The sequence below is a fragment of the Haliotis rubra genome, unplaced genomic scaffold, assembly GCF_003918875.1.
Source record: "Haliotis rubra isolate DU_JTF1 unplaced genomic scaffold, ASM391887v1 Scf221, whole genome shotgun sequence".
Classification (NCBI taxonomy): Eukaryota; Metazoa; Mollusca; class Gastropoda; order Lepetellida; family Haliotidae; genus Haliotis; species Haliotis rubra.
Window position 1 is genome coordinate 1,177,962 of NW_025766237.1, and position 24,413 is coordinate 1,202,374.

Below are 24,413 nucleotides of genomic sequence, written 5' to 3' on the forward strand. Positions count from 1 at the left end.
TTCGAGACATACAACGTGCAAACGTATGATCAATGTACTTATGAGGATTCTGGATGCAGGCATCGTCTAAACATTTTATATGTACATTATGTAAACCACTGACAACTACGTAAATGCAATTTAACCAAACATTTCAGAATCACTGAGATATATTTTCAATATATTCACAAAAGTAAAGGTATAACTGTCAGGTGTTCATTCTGATTGAGTAGGAGTGATGGTGGGTGATCAACCCACTGAGCCCACATTTAGCCAATACAAACACCCACATGGACAAAGCTAAGAGAGATAATTCCCAGGTATATATAGTGGGAAGCGTAAATCGCCTGACAGACACAGGGTCACCTCAGTAGAACGCTAAGAAAGGTAAGCTGGCTACACACTATTATTCATTTCTTTCAGTGAGCTATAGGTTGACGTTCAGTTACGTTACATGCGGGATCTTAAATTTTATTCCGAGCATGTAATCAAGGTATAAGTCTCTGCAAACGTAATGCAAAATGGTGGCAAAAAGGTAACGATTTACATTAGGCAAGCTCTTACTTTTCATTGTTGAACACTTTCAAACTCCCTACTTTGTGTTCTCTTTTGTCTGCGACTATAACCCTTGATATTGACATATTTCAATTTAATGTGATTAATTCATCAAATTCGTTATTTACAACAGAATATTTCCTTAAAAATGAAAAAATCTGAACTTCAAACGTCAGCGCTAGACAATTATCTGGAATATCTCCCGAAACATGTTCCAGTGCGCGTATAGAACAAATAGCTGAGAAACGTTACCTGAGTGAATTACTGAAATCCGTGATGACAGGTGCTCGCAAACACGATAAGCATACCTTGCTCTGCGGTGGCAGCCGCGAAAACACAATGTACATATTAAAGTAAGTATATGTTTGTTATGGCATTATGCTGCACAGCGGTACTTCCGCTACTCCACCGCGGCCTCTAAACTGAATCTAAGTCAAGAAATTTGTCAACATGAAATACAGATACATCCTTGCAGTTTGCACTCAACACGTACCTCCTTTCCATTTCCACATGCATTTTCTTACAGGAAAATCACTCGTTTTATTCGTAGTTCGAGACATACGGGGTGGCAACGTATGATCGCTGTACCCATGACGATCGTGGATGCATTGCATGGCCTTAAACATGTAACCTTTACTCATGTAAACAACAGACAAGGAAATAAGAGCAATTTAACCAAGCTTTCAAGAATCACGGTGATGTGTTTGAATATATTCACCAAAGTAAACATGTAACTGCCAGGTGTTAATTCTAATTGAGTAGGAGTGATGGTGGGTGATCAACCCATTAACCCCTCATTTAGCCAATACAAACACCTACATGGACAAAGATAAGAGAGCTAATTCCAAGGTATATATAGTGGGAAGCGTTAATCGCCTGACAGACACAGGGTCATCTCAGTAGAACGCTAAGAGACGATGCGGTAAGTTGGCTAAACGCTATTATTCACATTTATTTCATTGGGTACATGTTACCAAACATTCAGTTACGTTATGTACATGATCTTAAATCCTATCAAGGTAAAGTATTTCCAAACGTAATGCAAAATGGTGGCAATAAGGTCACGATGTGCATTAGGCACATGCTTAGTTTTCATGGTTGATCCCATTCAAACGTCCTTCTTTGTGCCTTCTTTTTCCTGCGACTTTAACCCTTGATACTGAAATATTTCAGTTAATGTGATCAATTCACCAGGATCAACATTTGCAACAGAATATTTCCTAAAATTGAAAATCTAAACTTACAAAAGGTCAGCGGCAGAGATTAGATTAGAAAAACAGCTGAGAAACATTATCTGAATGAATCCCCAAAACCAGTGTTTACAACTGTTCGCTAACAGAAAGATCATGCCTTGCACTATGGTGGCAACCGCTAAATTTACAATGTGCATATCGTAAGTGAGCAAGTTTAGTTTTACGCCGCTTTTAGCAATATTCCAGCAATATCACGGCGGGGGACACCAGAAATGGGCTTTACATATTGAACCCATGTGGGGAATCGAACCTTGGTCTTCGGCGTGACGAGCCAACGCTTTAACCACTAAGCTACCCTACCGCCCCGCATATCGTAAGTATGTTTGTTATCGCATCATCCTGCACTACAGTACTTCCGCCAGTCAATGGCAGCCTCTAAACCATCGAATCTTTAACACATACAAAACAGCCCCCAAAACACAGTGTTTGATAACAGTGTTAGTACCTACACCGAAACGTCGGGTCATTTGCAATAAATAAGTTGACTATCCTTAGAACTTGCTTTTCATATTCACAACTTCTAGAATACCTCTCAAAGAAGATATTGAATTTAAGTAAAGAAGTTTGTCAACAAGAAATGCAAATACATCCATTCTTCAATTTCCAATGTTAAAACTAGTATTCGTATTGGAATTCGTTTTGGAATATTGATTGCTCCATGAAATAGAGGAAAATTGTTTCGAGATTTTTAAACAGTTTGTTACAGCGTAGCCCTTCAGAATGCCGGAATTTGCCGGAATATTAAATAGTCACAAGAATATCCTTACTCGATCACCATCATATTGAACGACTCCACTGACTGCTTAATGTGTTTGTAAAAAAGAAAAAAAGAAGAAAAAGAAACGCATAAGTCATTTTTAGAAGAATTTATTGCGTTAGTTTATGAGGAATTATTTCAGGCAATTTCAGATGTAAAAAGGTGAAAATTCACACGTCTGTAGACAAAAAGTTCGCCAACACAACATCAGCCCTTACTGTTGTGTTTCTGTTTACTTGGGTCCACAAGATGGCGTCAAATCAGTACCTTGTATGGCCACCAATGGCACCGTCTCGGCAAAGACTGGATAAGTCGACGAAATCTCTCTTGCGGTATTCTTCCCCAACTCATCCTGCAATGCGATGGCCAGTTGTGAGGCGTGTTTTGAAGATCGTGATCGAGTTCATCCCATAGGTTTTCTATCGGGTTTAAATCTGGTGATGGGGAAGGCCATGGCAAGACATTGACGTTAGAATTGGCAAGGTAGCTGTCCGTGACGCGTGCTTTATGTGAAGTAGCGTTGTCATGCTGGAACAACTCCCTCTGTCGGTCCATAATCGGAAGCATGTGACGTTCAAGAACTTCGTTGATGTACCGATTTGCTGTCAAATTCCCCTGAAACACCACTAGATGAAATCTTTGTGTGCTGGATATCCCACACCATGACACTGCCCCCACCGAATCTGTCGACCTGTTGAATGCAATAAGGGGCAAAACGTTTGTTTCTCCGACGGTAAACACGCTGTCTTCCATCTTGCCTGTGAAGAAGAAATCGTGATTCTTCACTAAACCAGACTCGCCTCCCGGCCAGTTTCGAAGGTTACAGCGATTGCACCTCTCAACACAGGGGATACAGCTGGCCTTCTTGGTCGAATCCCCATATCACGCAATCGATTCCTGGGATTCGGAAATACCTCTCAAACCAGAGATGCTTTGTGCAGTCTCCACGGCTGTGGCAAGACGATGACGCAAGTGAGCAGCCCGGGTATAGCGGCCCTGGGCTTGGGTGGAAACTCTTGGACGGCCGCAACTCGGGCGATCTTCGGCGGGTCTGTAGGAAACGTTGATGAACGTTGAAATTTCGGGCAACTGCAAACTGCGACTCCCCAAGTTCAAGGCGGCCTATGGCTGTGTTTCGATTGGCGGCACTCAGTCGTGGTGTGATGATTTCCTCTTTTCAAGGCAAAATCGAATGACATAATTAAACACAACGTTTGCCATTTTATAGTGATATATAGCACATGCTTTTCCGCTTACTTGCACGTGCATTTTGCTTCGCATGGTATCTTAGTAAAGTTTTGGGGAATCTTCCTTCAAACTCTTCTACAACAAGGGATAAGGTTAAAATCGGCGTGTTTTGGCGCTGAAGCTGTTTACAATCACACTTTTTGAAGAGTGTGTGTTAGTTTAACATGATGACAATTTAGGTCAGAGATAGAAATCTATTGTCTGGTATTGTGCAGTCTTTCTTTTACCAATGCACAACGACCCTGACTTTCATGTACGATAGATATTGCCGCTTTGGCTGGGTAGACTGCCTCATCTTGTAAACATCTAGTTCAAGTTAGATAACTACCACGAGTGTATTTGTCTGGACCCTCTGTCCGACCACTGAGACATTGGTGCTATATTCAATACCACCCTGTCTTATAATGTTTGTTTATGGATGTTTATCTGTTTCATTTTGCAGTATCACTATGCTGTGGCTTCTGTTTGTAGTCGGAATAGCATTCACCGCGGCCGACAGGTTCGTTTGTTTGTTTGTTGTCTAAGGACGTTCACAGCAATATTCCAGCTGTACGAGGGCGGTCTGTTAATAATCCAGTGATTGACGTCATGAGCGTAGATCTACCCTACTGGGGTAGGGTGACATGTATCAAACAAGTCAGGGAGTCAGAACACCCGATCCCGTTAGTCGGGATGGGTTGCTAAGGATCAGTTCTAACTCGGATCTTCACGATTCTGAGGCCTTAATCCCAAACCTCTAATTGAGTTGGTGGTTTTCATTGGCATTCAGCTGTTCCTTAATGGGCGTCACTTTCAGTAGAATATCGATAAGTGTTTGAATTTAGTGTTAACTGTCTGACATAGAAGTATTAATTCATCAAACCGAATTTAGTCTGATTCATTTGTTAAGAGCAGTGTCATTTATAATAGATATGAAACGTCAGTTCCAGAGAATAATCAGTCTCTGTTGACAACATGGTTCACTTTTACTGCTCTTCTAGTTCCGGAGGCTCGTATCTCATAACGTCCTCCAAGTATCTGCAACGTGGGATGCCATTCAACGTCAGCATCGACATCCTCAACACCATCAACACCGTCCATGTACAAGTGGAGCTGCAACGCATATGGAACAACTACACAAACACGTTCAGGATCCCTGTTATGATGGCCAAAGGCGACTTCACTAAAGGTGAGACATGATGCAGAGGTAGCTGTGGTTGATTCTAGTGTGGCACTGCATGCTATCCTTTTGAAAATGGGAAATCATGTTATGGCCTGTTGATACACAGTTTTGTCAGTTATCAGTCATGTGTTGTCTGCTGTACACATCTCTCATCAGAGCCACTGCCCTTATGAAACTGAAACCTCACAAACTAGTTATAACCAGTCATGAAACTCCAATTTACTAAGGTTCTAACGGATCTGAAAACATGTTTGTTGTGAGTGTCATGTTTTTTTTCAAATTCCCATGTGGTCATCCATGTAGGTTTTAGAGAATTCAGTGAACCCCAAACTGAATATTCATTAGATGCTACATTCTTCCGAGGAATGTAGTAACACATTCTGAAAATGAGTTTTCATCGTTACAAGTGAAGGTTATACATTCAATGGCGCATTGAGCTCTTGTATATCTTTGAGAATTCTTAGTGACATATTTCATTGTTATAAATATTCCAAACAGGAACAAAATGTAAACATTGTGTAAAAGGTGAACAATGTGTTTGCAGTGAAACATGTACCACATGCTTTGGTGCAACGTATCCCAAAATTAACCAGATTAATTACCATACAGAATGGGTTATGTACCCACTATAATGACCACTCTTTCCGCCTGATAGCATATATTCCTCTTGAAATTAACTAACAGGGAAAACAATCATGTCTCAACACTTCTACCCTAATTGCATTTCAGGAACGACTGGGACGGTATCACTGAATGTAAGTATATAAAATCAGTCAGTGCTACCAGCTCAATGAAACAACAGAGGAAATATTGCACAAATAAGTACTGTACCCTAACATGAACTAACATTACAACTCAGTATAATTTACAGCAAATAATTACAATGGCAATATAATTGTTATGGCAATATGATATAAAGGAGTGACTATAGCATTGAAGTGATGATAGCTTCCAGAGATTAAGCTTAAACAAATCCAAGTGAAAAGTGATCTCAACGCAACTGCCGGTGACATATCAGAGAGTTAGTGAGTGAGTTTATTTTCAACTATATGGTGGCGGTCTGTAAATAATTGAGCCTGGACCAGACAATCTAGTGATCAACATCATGAGCATCGGCCTTCGCAATTGGGAACCGATGACATGTGTCAACCAAGTCAGCGAGCCTGACCACCCGATCCCGTTAGTCACCTCTTACGACAAGCATGGGTTACTGAAGTTCATTCTAACCCGGACCTTCACGGGTGACATATCAGAGAGTGTACCCGTTTACTTATATACAATGTAATACAATTTCAACACCATATTTTACCATGAACACCGCTGACACACAATTTCTGTATAATCATTGTTAGAGATGTATGCGAGATCAAATGAGCCTAGTATTATTCATCTTCACGTACAGATCAATCAGTATATTCTCTCATCAGGTGCCACGGGACATCTCTGATGGAAGTTACCGTCTCCATATCCGAGGTAGCGGGGCTCTGCAGTTTGAACGAGAAACGTCCCTCATCCTCCGTTCCAAGCATATTTCTGTCATGGTACAGACTGACAAGGCCATGTACAAGCCAGGACAGATGGGTGAGCGGAAAATGGATGTCAACTTTACGTCATGTTGTATTGCCTTTTTACTACTTTTGAGCCATTATACTATGAAAAGGACATTTACTTGACTTACAACGTGTAACTGGCGACTCCTTCGGTTTGCCTTGGCTTTATATTGGATATACACTATTTCAAATTGTTTGAACTAGACAGGCATATTATTACTTATTTCCTGAATATTAATAAGAATGTATCTCATGTTATACTTTTACTTTCTCCGTAAAGTATAGATTCTAGTACTTAATTGGTTTGAGTTCCATCCGTGATTCGAACCCACACCCTCAGAGGCACCTAATTACCAGCACACAAGTCAGTCGTCTAGCCCACTTAGCCACGGTGGCTTCCCAAGTATACCCTAAATGGCATTGTGTATTCATTTATAGGAATGAACCAATGGTTAATCTTTCTCTGCTGCAGTTCATTTCCGAGCGTTTGGTGTCTATTCAAGTTTGCAAGTGTACACGGGGACTTTCGACATATCCCTTGTTGTAAGTTTGAAGTGCACCACTACAACTGTCACTACAGTATAAACTGTCAAGGGGAAAACTGTCAGTATAAACATGCAGATATAAAATATAGTTATGTCAGTGAAGTTTAAAACTGCATAAGTATACACCATGACCTGCTATTTGTTTGGGAACATTTAGGAACATTTTAATTCAAAATATAAATAATGCTAGTGCCAGTGAACTGTAATATTCTTTTGTTTATCCATAACAATATTTACAGTGATATTCTGTGTATAGAGCTTTGGTATATTCTACAGGATCCAAACAACAACATCCTGAAGGAGTGGACGGCTCTCCATGAATCGTCTGGAGTTGTGGCTGGGGAGTTCCAGCTGGCAGATAAGACTGTTCTGGGAGACTGGGCTCTACGAGTATCACCAGCGGTTGGTTATAGTTATTAATGTTTAGATAAACATTATGTTCCTATCTTAGAATTACTTTTGCAGTACTGACCCTGGCTCTAAGAGTCTCACCAGCGGTTGGTTATATCCATTACATTTTAGAATTATTTTTGCAGCACGTAGGAGTTTGTGACAGGTTACGTTTGACAGGGGATGGTCCTTTCAAACCTTAAACGTTCTAAGTTCAATCCTTTGTAAGTTCACCCCTGTCACTTTAGAATATGCAATCCCCAAAATATCGAAATATTAAGGTTTCCCACAACATACCAGAATAACTTTTTTCACACACTGGTTCTTTTGCCGTACCTAAAATATGGACATATATGCACAACTTTAATTTCAGAAACTTTAATCACGTTACCAGAACACTATCGATGCATCTCAATTTCCTTCTTAACGTCTATGAAATTGTCTTCTAGAAAAATAACCCCACAAACACCTTTAATTGTCATTTGTGAAATGTTCAAAAGGTGTTGCTGTGCTACGAACATGGCTAAGAAGGGGAATAAAGTGTGACACCATTTTCAGAACTGTTTGTCTGAGGATTAGTAAATTGTACTTAAAGGTCTTCTCAAGCATATTTTGAAAGACCCTTGAGTTGTCAGAATATCTAATTCTGAAGTCAACCTTGGTAATGTAGATTCAAGATCCAGTGGCTGACATAGAAATGCGTTGGTTCACAGAGCTTTGAAGATGCAAAATCTCTTCAGAAAACATACATGGCTTCTTCAGAGTCACCACCACCACCACCACCACAATTGTACAAATGCCATTCATGGACATACAGAAGTGTTTGTTAATTTTCTTGTTATTATATTAATACATATTTGTGATGATTCATGTTATAATCGATCTTAAGCAACCCATCTTCTTGTAAGAGGTGAATAACGGGATAGGGCTTTCTGAATTGGTTTATTCATGTCATTGTATCCCATTTGTGGAGATCTTTGCTCACGATGTGGTTGTCTGGTCCAGACAGTAGTAATTACAGAACGCCGTTACATGGATATTTTTGAGTGCATAGATGTACAAGCTTCGAAAATTACATTCATGTTAAATTTGTCTTCCTATTCCTTGAGGGCCAAGTAAGCGTCACATCTAAAACCTTTACAGTTGCCGAATACCGTAAGTATGACTGTATTGTTCTCATCTTAGAACTAATAGTTAATTGGGGTTTAGGTCAAAGTGGTAATAAAACTACCCCTTGATCTTCAGATCGAATGTCTACTGATGTTTCTCCAAACTCCAGTTCAGGCTTGTGTGTCAGAATATAACAGGAGATGGATGTGTCTGAAAAACGAAACTTTCCAATATTTAAGCATGTAGTTTCAAATTAGAGATTACTATTGACAGACAAAATTGATAAGACCATTTCTTTTTTCAGAACTGCCCCGTTTTGAAGTCAAAGTTGATCTGCCTTCATTCTCCTTGACCTCCGATACAAAGCTGTCTGGAACAGTGAAAGCAAAGTAAGCCATTTATCAAATCAGTGTTTGAATTTCCCCATCTGTAACAGTATAACAGTTTGTGGTTTCGTATTGGGTCGTCTAATCTTACATACCAGATACATAACTACGTTGAAACACTGTATATGCATTCCTTTTTATAGATACACCTTTGGAAAGCCAGTGAAGGGTATGGTTGAGTTACATACACACATGAACGTCGCTAACGACTACTGTGGAAGACCACCCAAATATGTTGAACTGGCATTTCCCGTAGGTTGACAAACTATGAAATTACCCATATCCACATTTTAATGAAAGGACAGAATTGGTAAAATTGACGATAAAGCTACAGATTTTGCATAATTTAATAATCAGAGTATGTATTGCATATCAATAGGTTAAGTTGAAATTGCATTTCAAAACAAAGATAAGAATTAAGAAAACATTGATGAAAATAATATTCTTGTTGCATGTGTATATTCAGATGGAATTGTCAAAATACCTGCACAACTGATTGATATATTTTCAAAAGACACACATCTAAACAGTGCACACATCTTCCCTGAAGAAAAAGTGTTGTCGACAAGAATCATATCTCGTCTGTGTACATCGACAGATTGACGGGGAAGCCAAATTTGACATTCCTGTTGCCGACATCAAGCGTCTCCAGAGCAATCTAAATGAACAAACCGTCGTCATTGTCGCCATCGTGAAGGAGGAGTTGACGGGCGTGAGGCTGAATGGATCCAGCTCTGTGAAATACCACCAATACCCCTACAAGATTGAAGTCCTCAATTCAAGTCCGAAAACATTCTCACCTAAACTTCCTTATATGGCATATGTGAGTTGAAATTTAATAACACCCATTAAACACAAACAAACAATAAAAAAACAACAACTAGAAAAAAACCCAAAACCCAACGATTTGTGTCATGAAAAACTTTGAATACTTCACACCTAGATGTTAGTTATACAATATATTACATGGATTTAACTCTTTTTGAATTTACACATTAAACAACAGATCAAGGTGTCCCAACAAGATGGCCGCCCTGTGACCGACCTCAGCAGTCCTGTTGGAGTGTACACCTGTGTCACATACCGTATTTTCCAAGATGACCAGTCCGAGTTCTCCTGCTCATCCTTCACCGGCAACTACGGCCTGCCAGCCACAAAATACACAATCCCTACCTCCGACATCATCCCTGTAGACATGCGCATCCCCGAAAACGCCACCAGCATTGATGTGAAGGTGGGATGTGAGAACATCACAAAAATTAACTTTCTGATATAGTTAATATGTCCATGAAATTAAAGATCCAAACCGGTTACTAACCATATGTAGCAGTTGCCTGTTGACAATTGTATGAACCGGAAGGGGCAAGAAAATGAAGAATTGTTATTTAAGTGCTTGAAGGAGACCCAAGCGCTATAACATAGAATTCATGCGTTTAATTTTGGTGGTTGAAAACCATTTAGCCATTTTTCTTTTGATTATAGTCAGTGTAGTTTAGTAGTATAGGGAATGATAGTTCTGTGACATGTCTCATATGCATGTTAATTTTGGCGAGCTCCGGCTCCTGCATGAGTGAATGATGGCGGGCAAGAAAAAATGAGTTTATCAATGGATTGGTATTGAATAGTGTATGGATTCCTGAGAGCTAAGCGTACAGAGAAAATATTAGTCATAGCGGGAAGAGAGACAGACATTCTGGGTTGGTGCAAGTGGGCAGGGGAAACATACAGTAGAGTTGTGCTTAAAGACGGGACCGATGTTTGGGCCAACCAGAGCTTGGAGCTTGCGTCAAAAGAGAACTCTCACTATGCGGAATCATTGGTGGACAGGGAACGAAAAATTAGCTATATAACAAGAGACATGGGCAGGTTCGAAACCAGATTTAGAAAGACCGAAAGACCGTAACTTGGCATCCGACCAGTTTAACGGTTTTTACGAACACCATGAATCCATCAGATTATTTTATGGATTTACATTGACATCTAGTAAACAGTTCAGCCTTCAGTCTCCTATTTTTAAGTTACTGAAGTACCGAGTAGAAGCCCACTGTTGTTTATTTCAGTGACATAACCCTCATCATCCGTGACGACGTATGGGTGAGGCTAACATTGATTATCCAGTTCAATTCCGATATCATTTCTTGTCGTTTGTAAACATGATTTTTTTAGGTGAAATGCTAACAAGGAATTGTCCATAAAGGATTGATCGAATCCTCGCGTGTTGTTCGACCGATTTTCATGAAATTTTGCATGGACGGCGAATGATGGCCCGCCATCATTCACACTTAATTTTCACTCATGTACGGGCCTGAGCTCGCCAAAAATATCGTATATAGGGGACTTACACGTATGTCACAGAACTGTCATTCCCTATACTATTTTCTGTCATCGCCCTTAGGACCATAAATGTTCACAACAATATTTAATCCAGGTTCACTACAATGAGATATCCGACACTCTCACTGTCAAGCAGAAGACCTCCTTCAGTGGCAACTTCATGCAGCTCAAACTCACCAACAAGGGGCTCAGGGTAGGCAAGATTACTTAATATGTTTATGTGGATGTTTAGTGTGACATATAAAGTTAGAACGGATTAATATATGTCTTTTTTTCTCTCAGACTTGACAATTATTCGAAGTTCTTGTTCTCTGTTTCTTCAACAACATGTAATATGTAAACATATGCAATATTGCTAAAAACTTGGATTTGTTTCAGGCGGGTCAGACAGCTCTGTTCAGCAGTGAGTTGACAGAAGATGTACCCTTCATAAAATACCAGGTAAAACTCTGCTTAATCCTTTTACCCTGAAAGGAGAAAAATGAACTAAGCAATGTTTAATTGATTGTTTATTCAAATAATGACATACCATTCATGTCAACTAAAACCATACAAGTCAGGGCATATAAAGGATAATGTGTGCACCAACATTAAAGTTTAGTATGTAACAAGGCGAGTGAGGTAAGATTTATCGTCACATCGACAATATGTCAGCCATATCGTGACTTAACAAGATATAAGTTGATAAAACAATTTAATTACAAAAGCCTGTCGACGAAGGGCAGTAAAATACTTAGTAACTAGATTATCACAGATAGAAACGTAAAATCAGTAATTAAATATAAACATTTTAACTATACAGGACAACACAGTAGAAAAGCAGGCTATAGATTGCCATCACTTGAAGGAAGATCAACATACTAGGGGCCGTGGGGACTTACAGAACTTTTGCTTCCTGCATAGACCCTAGCTGGATTTACACCATCTCTTCAGCTGTTAACAATTTAGACAAATCTAGCCATACATTGGATCAAAAAAGGTGGATAGATTAAATTGACTAACAATTTTTCAGTACTTTAACCCACTTTGAAGTTACAGCCCCGAACAATCTCAGTCGATAATCTAAACTATCACTTATAAAATGTTTATCTATTTACAGAACATATCTAAAACTTATGCAACAATTCTGTTTATTTAAAAAAGCAATATCGTTAAAAAGATCTCTCATTGTTTTGATATTGAGACACTTGTGATGGAAAACTTTTCTGTAACAAGGAACTATACAATGTTCAGCATGTCCACATAACTAGTTATATGGTAAATACACACACACACACACACACACACACACACACACACACACATATATGTATATATATATATATATTTCAATATTACAACCTGTGGATAGCTTGAATCAGGTTGATGGTATAGTGTCCGTTCATATGAGCTTCATTCACAGGTGGTACGTATTACAGGATATCAAATACTACTGTCTTTATGTTATGCATATACAGGTGTTATCCAGGGGTACTGTTGATATCACTGATCAAGTTACTGTTGGCGGCCAGAACCCTGTTCACTTCAATGTCCCCATCACTGCAACAATGGCCCCAGAAGCTCACATCATCGCGTACTACGTGAAGGCATCAGGGGAGGTTGTTGCTGACAGTCTTAGTTTCAGTGTTGACGACGTCTTTGACAACAAGGTAAAATTTATTTTATGTTTTTTTTCACAGCAAGATAAGCCTCAGTACAGGGGCTTATTTATTAATTTGTTAACGTACAACATGCGAAATAACTCAGTGAAATTGTAAATGTGGCTCGTCAATTTTATGCGTGTACGCACAGATAATATCACAACATACACGTCGGAACAGTCAAAGTTAAGAAATTGTTGAATATGAAATATTACTTTCCATTTGTAATTCTTGTAACATAAACAGTATTGTGAGAGCTTTAACTGTATTGAAATATGTCTTGTCAATCCTATTGACATTCGCCAATAACCACCTCCAAATAAAATAAGTAGTCTATGCTGCTTCAGAACAAATAAAGTTTTTTGGTTGTTTTTTTTGCTGGTTTGAATAGTTGTTTTTTCTAATTTATATTATTTTTCATGAAACCAAAGTCTTCCATCATAAACGGCCGTCATTTTATAATGACATATACAAATACATGAACATAATCAGATATCTAACATACCAGGATGTAGCATAGTTAGACCAGTGAAATATCAGCCTGTATAGGGTGTTGTATGTGGTGCCATACCCAACATATCATGTTCTATATAGCGCAACATGCAGCATACAGTGTTACATATAGCGTCATACCAGACATAGCATATTGCATATGGGGTCACATCCAACATATGCTGCATATTGCGCAACATCCAACATAAGTTGTATAAAGTGTCATATCCGAAATTGTATATAACATATCAAACGACATATCATGGACAACAAGGTAAAATGTTATTATTTAACTATTAGTCAGATGTACAATGGGTGATGAGTTGATCCTGAGCTATAACGCATTTTCCACATGATCACGTCAAAGTAAACCGATTCTTTATACTAGGTGTCCATTGACTTCAGCAAGAACGACTCTATGCCTCATGACAACATTGATGTCTTGGTCAGTGCTGACCCCATGTCATCTGTCAATGTCCTTGCTGTCGACCAAAGTGTTCTTCTTCTCAAGTCTGGCAACGACATATCCACAAAGCAGGTTAGATCACCCCCTTTTCACATTTACAATCGGAAGAGGTTACAAGAATGGTCATTACCTCAGAAATACAAATAATGTATGTATCACAAAATAAAATCATATCTGTATTTATGAATGAATACCTCTTTCGTTGAAGGACATCCCAAAACAAACAAGCAAACATTTGAAATGTCGTCATGTACAAGTAATTAGCTTGATCAGATTTTACAATCAGATTGTTTTCTTCACAGGAAAATATGATCTTATAAATTTATCCATTTTAGAATATTTCAAATGAGCAAGTATTTCCATTTGACCGATGTCGACTCAGTGTGCTGATAAGTGTATCTCAGGGGACTTTTGCTCATGTAATTAGGTTATCCAAGACAATGTAGATGACCTGTACTCTTGTAGACAACGAACCATTCATAGAAGAGATATGTTAATATTTTTCTTGTGGAAGAGAGTTTAGGACTTTCAGGAGATTTGCAATGTAAATAGTTCATTGAACAATTACATGCTTCTTTTTTCGTGTACAGGTCCTTGGTGAACTGAAGACGTATAGCTCTGGACAAACTGATGGGGAATTCTCACCGGAAGTATTTGCCATTTCCAGTAGTGCTACTGGCTCCACTGATGTCTTCTCGGTAGGTGACATTGTTTACAAACCTACTCGATTTGTCTCTTCATTTTGTCTTATCACGTGTATTTTCTCCTGTGTATATCCCTCCCCATGATATTGCTGGAATAGAGCATATATCCAGATTGTTTTTAGTGAGTGAATGGGTGAGTATGGTTTTATGTTGCTTTTAGCTCTATTCCAGCAATATATATATATATATATATCTCTCGAAAAAGTCCCTATTAATGTTTGCCACTCTGCAGGACGCAGGACTTAAGGTACTCACTGATTCCAAGTACTTCGGTGCCTACCAGAGCGGGTATTATCCGATTGGTAAGTATACAAACACGATTCAGACAAACGCAATGAACAAACTTGTTCAGTAATCACAACAGCAGAAACTCAAAAGTTACAACTTTATCCACACACAGAATGTACAGGAAGAATGTGGTGGCGTGTGGTCCTGTGCATAGAGTTCAGGTCACAAATAAGTTAAACTTAAGTCCTTACAGCCCTGGGATGGGTGACCGTGTTTGGCAGCTTGACTGCTGAGAGTTTTGACACTTGGGATGCAAGTGAGATACAGTCAAATCCCGATGAGTCGAATGCCGGTGTCTCGAATATTATGCATAACTCGAAGTACCTGTCGGTCCCGACCATTCCCTGTTATAGTTGTCATCATTTGATTTCCGGTTACACGAATTCGTCTCATAAATACACACGATGACTCGAGAAGGAAATTTGGTCCCATGAGATTCAAACAACAGCAATCTTGTATACATAAGCCGAAGTCAGTCAATGAGAAGAACTGATAAGGTGCCCCTATTTATAGTGATATGGAAATCATTAGATAAACAAATGCTTAGGCAGAGGAATTAGGACTGGATCATCTTTATTTCTACCCTCATAGACATACCTATGTCTCGAATACATCGATGAGTCGAATTTATTACTTGGTCCCCAGCGATTCGACTCATCGGGATTTGACTGTATTTCAAAGGCGAGGTCCGCATATTTAGCATGCTTTTCCTTTATCAAACTGGACAAGATCAGGTTTGTTGGCTGGAATTCTTCTGAGGCTGTATATGGGCAGTTTCCAGAGAAGTTTGAAAAAGCATAACTTCAATGACGCCCTGGACATGTTCAGGGTCGTACCATGGATGGATCTCAGAGTCAAAGCCACAGGCATGGTGGAGACGGTAGTAAAAGCAACGAGCCATGCCATCATTTTTATAATTATTATTATAGAATTAGTGTGATATCATGGACTTAGGCAGTGTAGTAAGTAAGCCAGAAACCCAGCCAGACATAAATGTTACCAGCCCAAATGGAATTTAACCAGACCAGACACCAAGATAAGTTGAATTTACCGTATTTCATACACTGACCTTAGTTAAATTTTCTGATATATTCTGGAATCGACGTTGTTTCTTGATATTTTGTTTGTGTTGTTGTGTGCCGCATTCACCACTGTTGTAAACGATCACTGTACCCTGCAAATAAATGAGTCTGGCTTATCAAAGCAGTAATTACTTGGTGTTCAGTATATGCAATAATGTCATTGTCTGATTTATATTAGCAGTGCCAAGTGTTGCGGCACGTAAGTATGATATATTTTGATACTGTTCAATGAATCTTTGAACCTCTTTGAACCAATATCTATTTCAATATATGTACCTAGTTCAGCACAATTACACCAAACTGAACCCAAATGTCATATGACTTTTACTGAGAAAACATTATTTGAAATGCTGGACTTTCTAATTGAAAACTTCGATGTAAAATGTTTTTTTTTGCAAAAAGTGGGCAGTCTCATTGCCCTACTTCCAGCTTAACTTTTTCTTTGTGCATGTGTGTTGTATACCGGGGGTATAGAGAAATATGCGACATTTTGTTTGTGACGTCATCGAACACCTGGCTGACCTCATTTCACAAGGGGCAATGGCCTTGTGCTGAGCTGGTCTAAGAAATCACGGTCATGGGTGTCTGCCGTTGGTCTCACTGTGTGACCGTGGGGAATCGCATTATAGAAATGTGCATCACAGCCTGATATCAAGCGATCGTTTTGGACCAATCGAGTTTTAGTGTTATTGTTGCACACATGACGCAATTCATTTTTGTGTGACGTCATCAAATCAATTTCATGCGATACCAATTGAACCAATCAACAAATAACAAATATCGAATGCGACACTTCCAGCCTGATGTCATGCGATCATTTTGGACCAATCGATGTATAGTGTGATTGTTGCACATATGACGCGCTCCATTCCGGTGTAACGTCAGCAAATGAAAATCATACCATACCAACCGAACCAATCAACAAATAACAAATGTGGAATTCAATGATTTGATTCTGAGACAATCAACGGAGTGTATAAAGCGGATTTTAACCGTTAATTTCAAACTCAAGGCAAGCCGACGTGGCACACACCCTCGCCCTCTCGGCAATTCAGATACCTATATCGTCGAAGCCTTAGTTTAGCCTTGGCATAAGTGAAGAAAACATCAAATCTAAGGTAATAAATGTGAAATGAACAGTAATTACGAACATTGCTTGTCTTCACCATCCCTAAACAACCCAACTAAATACAATTTCAAATGTATTTCCAACTTACCGCTATGCCATTGCCAAACATGCTATCCAATCGTTATTGCCATTGTATCCTGCCTTGTTATGCGATATATATAGGAATCAAGGATGGTATTGAAATGTTATACCAAAATCCTATATTATTGTGATTATATTGAATGAATCAACCACCAAAACATGAGACTCATTGCAACTTCTAATGAATAGTAACCCATGCTTGCTCCAGTCTCTGCTCACAGCGCTGACCTAGTCCCAGCTAATACTAGTAACACTGGTGACCTACATTGCGTCTGTGTTAGCCTGGGGAGGCGAGAATCCTGGCGTAAGCCTCGCTTTTGTGCAAAACAACCTATGTTAATATATACTCCTCACCAAAAAATAAGCAACAATAATTTTCAGTGCAATATGTTAATCAATCTCGATAGCGATTTTTGCCGACATGTTACTGGAAGGTAAATATTCAAAGAATACATAACATTTAGTGACTGTCATATTGATTTATCATTTGATAACACTGACAACACCCGAACACAACCACATTCAGAAACAACATGCAAAATGTGTGGCATGAATGTGCTCCACTCTTCACACATACACCCTGATCGGTGTAAACCTACCTGTCATCATTCCTCTGACACAACAAGCGGGTCCTAACTTCATTTTTATTATAGTGCCCGTCTATGGATGATAATGCCCCAGAAAGAGTTGTTAACGATATTGCAATATGGATGAGTTCGAATTACCAAGGGATAAACTTTTATGATTCAAATTGCGATTATTTATACATTTATTGCTTTACTATGAGTTGTGTCACCCAATCAGTGCATATGATGTATTTGAACATTCACAAAATGGAAAATTTCAACTTGATTTAAATAGTTTCCTTGCAGATATTTAAGGATGTACATGGTTTAATTGTCTTTCACTGGATAACACTATTGTATACCTAGTGACAGCATTAAGGTATCATGTACATTAACATGTACCTAAGAGTCAATAGGGTATTTCCCTTCTTGTCAATCATAATGTATGAGCTTGAACAGAATTGCAAACACATAAACCGGACAATAACAACTCATTCACATTAATTCTTGGTGTGTATATATTACAGCGCAAATCTGTAGACATTCTGCCACAGACAAACAAGAAAGATATACAGATTTCATGTCATTATTTATTAGCTCCGTTTTAATGAGTAGGCTTTAGGATAGGAACACTCCTAAAGTCTAATTTACATGTTGTGTGAATTACATTGTCTTATTGTCCCTCCTCACCCTCCTGTCTAGATACTTCGCTCCTTGCATCGTCTTGCATCGTTTATATACTAAACCGCAAAAGAAACGTCAGTTTGGAATTTCCTTCGCAAAAACGGATAACTGTAAACTCATTTCATGTTTTGATTGTATATTTTTGACAACATCTCCAACTTTACCTTGGCAAAGACATTCCTTCCCAAACTCAGAATGGAACCCAGGAAATGATCTCGGAGATGGTATGCTTTTTCTCCATATTTTTCCTGCTGCACGTGCTGTTCACAAGGACCAGCCCTATAAAATGCACCCCCCAAACCTGGTTGAAACATTTACATAACAACGTCAGCAGGATGCCACGACTCACGACAGCTCATAGGGACCAGGCTCTAGGAAGATTTGAAACTGGCCACACTGCACAAGCCGTTGCCAATCACTTCCACGTCAATTGGACAATCTACAGGCTGCAGCAAAGTTTCTGGGCCACCAACACCACAAATGATCGCCCCCATACTGGCAGACCAAGGGTGACCACAAGACGACAAGACCGCCATGTTGTGCAACAGCACGTACAGAATCCCTTCATGCAGGCATCCGAAACAGCCCGCCAGACAGTGGGAACACACGGAAGATCAATCAGTGTTAATACAGTATGCCGACGTCTTAACAGCGGGAACCTCCATTGCCGTAGATCTTACTGAGGACCTATCCTCACTCCTCGTCATCGGCGTGAACGTCTACATTTTGCCCTATGACACCAAAACTGGCGATACATGCAATGGGGAACTGTTCTGTTCACAGATGAGAGTCGGTGCTGTGTATCAACTGCAGATGGCAGAACAAGAATTACTCATTACTCAGACAAATGGGTTATGGAAAGAGACTCATGGGGAGGTGCAAGCATCGTGGTATTTCGTGGAATAAGCCTGGACCAGACGATGGGTCCTTTGGTGTTCCAGAACCTTGGTCCAGGGAGAGGAGGTGGCATGACAGTGGTGCGATACATCGACCAATTGTTTAAACCCAATTGAACATCTTTGGGATGAAATTCAGAGGAAACTTAATAATGTCATACCAATTGCAATGCCGAACACAGCTGATTTATTGCGCCAGGTCTTTCTCAGAGTGTGGTTCCAGGTGCCAATGGCCTTCATCAATCGACCCAATAAATAGATGCTGTGCTGCAGTTATTGCCGCTCGTGGTGATCACACTAGATACTGAAGTCAAGAGTCTGAATGGACTGCAAACATTCACTTAATGTCTTGAAATTATGATGAGTTATTCATTGATGTGTCAAGATATTGTACACAAAAATGTTTTTGATCTGCTTTTTATGTCAATTTCTGTATTGATTTGATTACTATTTGATGATTGGCTTCTATCATGTTTTCGTTTAAACCTCTTTTCATGTACAGCTGTCGTTTCTCATCCAAAAATTCTTTATTCAGCTCACGCGTACATAAATACATTTGTCTTATACCTTGCTCTTTGAGATCAGCTATCTTTGAAACGGGTAGCCCTTTGAAACGGGTCCATGAAATATTTATACTTTTCTGGATACACCTGTCTCTCCAAAGTCATGATGGGTTGTTTATCGATAGGGTTGTTGAACAGAAGCAGATAATGGGTGTTTCTTCTCTGAATTGGGTCTTTGCTGTAATACTAATTCTCTTTCAAGGCTATCACTGAGAGATTCGGTAAAAAAGTCTGTACTACATGGATCTTTGCTACCTGTCGACATTAAGTCATTGAGGATAGCAACGTCCACAACACTGGGGTCCAGAAATGCATCCTTTTGACCAGGTTGACCAGGAAGGAATGCCTTGATGAAATTCCACGTAGGGATAAACACTGGTTTGAATGGTGTTATACAGTGGCTGCCATCGTTTGTAGAGCCATATTATACATTGTGGATATGGTTTAATGTAGGCTTTCCCACAGGAGGTCAGTCCAGAGACGATCATAGTGAATGGATGTAGTAGCTAAATTCATCAAAAGACTGGAGAGCACTTTCTGATGAACGTGGTTGCTGCTGCTGCTGCTGCTGACGTTTCCAAGTTGGCACTGATGAAAGAGGAGGTCCATGAGGTGAAGGAGGTCTACTAGGAGGTCCCTGAGGAGTCAGAGGAGGAGGGGGTGGAGGAGGAGGAGAGGGTTGTTGATGTTTCTGTCTTCTATGTCTGAACATATTGTTTGTCCTGGAAAAAGTCTGATGGCACACGGGACATGTTGTTGACTGCATGGGTGCCCGAGTCTAAATGGCAGCAAACCTGTCTACTAGCGGCTTTTATTTAAAAAGTCGTCCCCATAGTTTTGTTGTGTGACCCTGGGAGGAAGTAATATTTACGGCTTCAGTTCCCCCATTCTCCTATATCTGAAAACATGCTTTGGCCTGTTGAACGACTTGTTGGGTTGGAGAAGTGAGTGCAAAAGTCTCTTTAGAATGGGGTAGGTCCATCTTGACCCCTTTCTTCTCATAATAGATCACATAATCATCCACGATAACAAAGGAATTGTGATATCCTTTGGCCTGCAAATAGTAATATTTGGTCCATTTCTTAGGATTGTCCAGATAGGGTCTCCAGTATCTACTGTTCATTTTCTTGTTCCGAATGAATACTAACTCTCAGGCAGAGGTTTCAGTTGAAGTGTCACTATCACTGCTCCACTGATAAATGAAGCTAAATCACCGTTCTGTCCTTTATGTAGATACCCACAGTCTGTACATTTTTTCAGTTTGACTGACACATAAACATCTCTTAACTCATTAAGCCCGAGAGCCCCATCACTACTCAACACCTGCAAGCCCTCGCTGATTGCCCACTCTCTGTGCCGAGACTAATTAGTGCTAGTCACACCTGATTTCCCTGGCAGGTTTCGGGGATCACAGGAAACTGTCTAGTCGTACAAACAAGTCCTGATTGTTTAATTGTGTCGTAAAGATATATGTTGAAAGAAATCAGGTGTGAATACATGTCCTGTATAGCAAGTTTTATGTAATTTTATTGCAAGTTTCTCTTGTAGACCATTTGTCGGCTTGTACATTTATATTTTATCACAATATGCATACACATGTATTCTTTGTATGTAACAGATGGGACACATGTTAACAAATTCTCTCTCTTATATCATTGTGTGAGGTTTGAATTTACAAAATATCTATGACAATGACATACTGTAAAGAGGAATTTACTTTCATACTTTATAATCTTTGATGAAAATAGCGGTTTTGCCGATACATTTCTAGTGTTTACGAATTATTTCAATGAAAGTACTATAACGCAAGTCTGTGACTAGCACAAAGCACATTCATAGCATTGCACTTTATTTCATACAGATTTAATGCAGAAAACATACGTGACCATACAAACATACATATACAAAATGTATACTACATATTCCTTGCATAGACATAAAACAAAGAGTCACGTGATAGGGCGTCATCAAATTTCCCGAATAGAACGTTCGGTATCTCAACTGTTCAATGTAGTGGCTGGTCATATGTTATCTGCGACCAATCGTATCATGAGATACCTGTCACAGAGGAAAGGACAGGTGATGGGGCGTGGGCGAAATTTCTGAAGAGCACGTTTGGTCACTCAGCAGCTTGGATAGAGATTGGTTATTGGCTATATCCTTGACCAGTCGATATGCTGGGTTTCAGCTTTATCAACTCAAGCTATCATATAACAGTTTGTGTATTGTAAACATACACACTGGTAACGATGTATGAAATATACACATAAGCCAAATAGGAGTAGATAGTCATTTTGGCGAGTTTATTTGTCCTCATTTTAGTGTTTTTCGATAAGTAAAACAAAGCGATTGAAATCCAACCACTGAGTGGAGGTAGTATTTATTTTCATATACATTTTATGCACACAACTAGTACATAAAACATAATGGTTTGCTGTACATGTAAATATAATCTTTACCTTGATCCAACTATCCAAACTAGAGTACAAGCATTACAGAATTCACGAGGTGACACTATACTGAATTATTATAGTGTATGAACTTGCAGTTGACACCCCCAATATTTATGAAGGTAGGCGTGCCTATATCTTTACTGAATGCAAACGAGGTTCATAAGATTACAGATGTGCATGCATGTATAAACATCACAGTGAGGGGCGTGATTCCATAAAGCAAGATGTCCATTCATATAACAGCGCATCTGTTTATTTTACACTTGTCACGGGACAAACCTTTCAACGGACGTAACTACATATGCATTCTACCGGAGGCTGTTATTTCAAGGTCGAAAGAGGCTGTTATTTCAAGGTCGAAAGAGGCGTTCAATTATCTCATTACTGTAATCTGCTTGAATGATTATATGCATGTGTATCGATACCGTAACTGATAAACTATCCAGCTTTTATTGAAGATGGATCAATAGAGACTGAGTTGATTGATACACGTGATAATTGCACCGGATTTGATAATTACACAGATCAAATATAAACGTTTTACAGAATGCTCATGTAAATTGCACAGAAAACTCATGCAAGGACAAGTCAATGTCCCATCTGAAATAATCTAACCACCAGAACATATCTTACAAGTAAGAAGTCAAAAACAGGAATTGCATCTGAACTGCATGAAAACTATTGTCAAATCAACATGAAACTTTCAACAGCTTGAACAAAAATGCTTGAAATACCTTTGTATGGCTTACATGTAATAACTTATGATATTACTTCTGTCCATGTGTGTCAATGTTTTGAATTACCAACTTACTGTCTTTTGTAACAAACGCAGTAAAACATTTCATTGTTGTAATAACACTGACATGTATATTTGTATTCGATGCAAAGGCGCGACTTATCACTTTATATTCGCTTAGGTAACATTACGAACTTTAGATTATGGAAAACAACTAGTTACAATTCAGTAAACTTCAAATTAGTAAGTTCAATTATGTTTAATCTATTCGAGCTTGGATGTATAATTACTTGTGTTTATACATTATGTTTCAGTATATGAAACATGACAATTGTTATGCCTAAAAAGTAAATTCAAACTATTCTATTGTGTTTGAATTCGTTGTATGTCCTTGAAATTACGTATATTGTTTCCTATTTATTAGGTAGTTGTAGGAAATATAATTTTTAGTAACCTCTAAACCGTTACATCTGATTCAATCAAGGTGCATACGAAGTATTATAGTATCCATTCCCAAGTAAGAGTACCAGGCACTTACCTCTGTAAAAACATCATAATCCCCTTTCTCGCCAACATGCGCTCATTTGCTAAACGCTGTACAAGCCTATGATAATGATAAGCAATTGTTATTAAAACACTTTAAATACTTCTTCTGATTGATACTAAAGGTGGGATCTCTCGTAAGAAAAGCTAACATTTGCTAAATTGGTTGAAATAATAGGTACAGTGCGATTTTTAAAAGTACAACACACATGTGCCTCTCTCGCTGAATAAAAGGTGCTTTCTGTTGACGACTGTATGTGGCTCTCGCTGTGTGAAACTGCTAATTACTTGCCCCCTAAACACGTCACTCGCTGTGAGGAGCTGATAAATTTGCCCCATATATGCGTCTCTCGGCCTTAATGAGTTAAGGAGGAGACCATGTTATCTATAACTGACACATAATGAAAACACATATCTATAAACTAGCATATCGTTTAATCTTGGGTTGAGAGTAAAATCATTAAGAATATCATTCAGTGAATATCCTCTGGCTTCCATCATCATATAAAACAAAGTATATAGTCCACAGGTTTTTACTGTTTCTATTTTGGAGTATCTCGGTATTGTGTTTGAAGGAAGCACCATTCCTTTGTAGAAATGTATGGAATGTCCTTTGATAATACTCAGGCTTTTTTCCCAAACTGTCCAAAGGTTCTGTGTGTTTCGAATCTTACAACCAAACCGTTATCCAGTGTAGTCCTCTTTGTTCAACAGGCATTGCAGTTGTTTTGTATTCACGTGAATTTAAGACAAGTAGGTAAGTTTGGCCAAAAGGTTTAACTTGAGCTTTAGGTATACCGATTGTTCTGATTTAGACCAAC

General features: G+C 39.0%; 1 protein-coding gene across 1 annotated transcript; it reads left to right on the forward strand.

Annotated features, from left to right (window-relative positions):
- The first annotated feature begins 1,382 nt into the window (after positions 1 to 1,382).
- Positions 1,383 to 20,490, forward strand: LOC124277443 (CD109 antigen-like). Its single transcript, XM_046713140.1, has 18 exons — positions 1,383 to 1,456; positions 4,235 to 4,291; positions 4,773 to 4,960; positions 5,684 to 5,709; positions 6,382 to 6,535; positions 6,977 to 7,047; positions 7,326 to 7,451; positions 8,549 to 8,594; positions 8,854 to 8,938; positions 9,079 to 9,187; positions 9,534 to 9,758; positions 9,942 to 10,169; positions 11,364 to 11,462; positions 11,648 to 11,710; positions 12,727 to 12,918; positions 13,790 to 13,939; positions 14,458 to 14,565; positions 20,383 to 20,490. The coding sequence occupies exons 1-18, from the start codon at positions 1,452 to 1,454 to the stop codon at positions 20,488 to 20,490; spliced, it is 2,040 nt and encodes a 679-aa protein (XP_046569096.1). The 5' UTR covers positions 1,383 to 1,451.
- Positions 20,491 to 24,413: the final 3,923 nt, after the last annotated feature.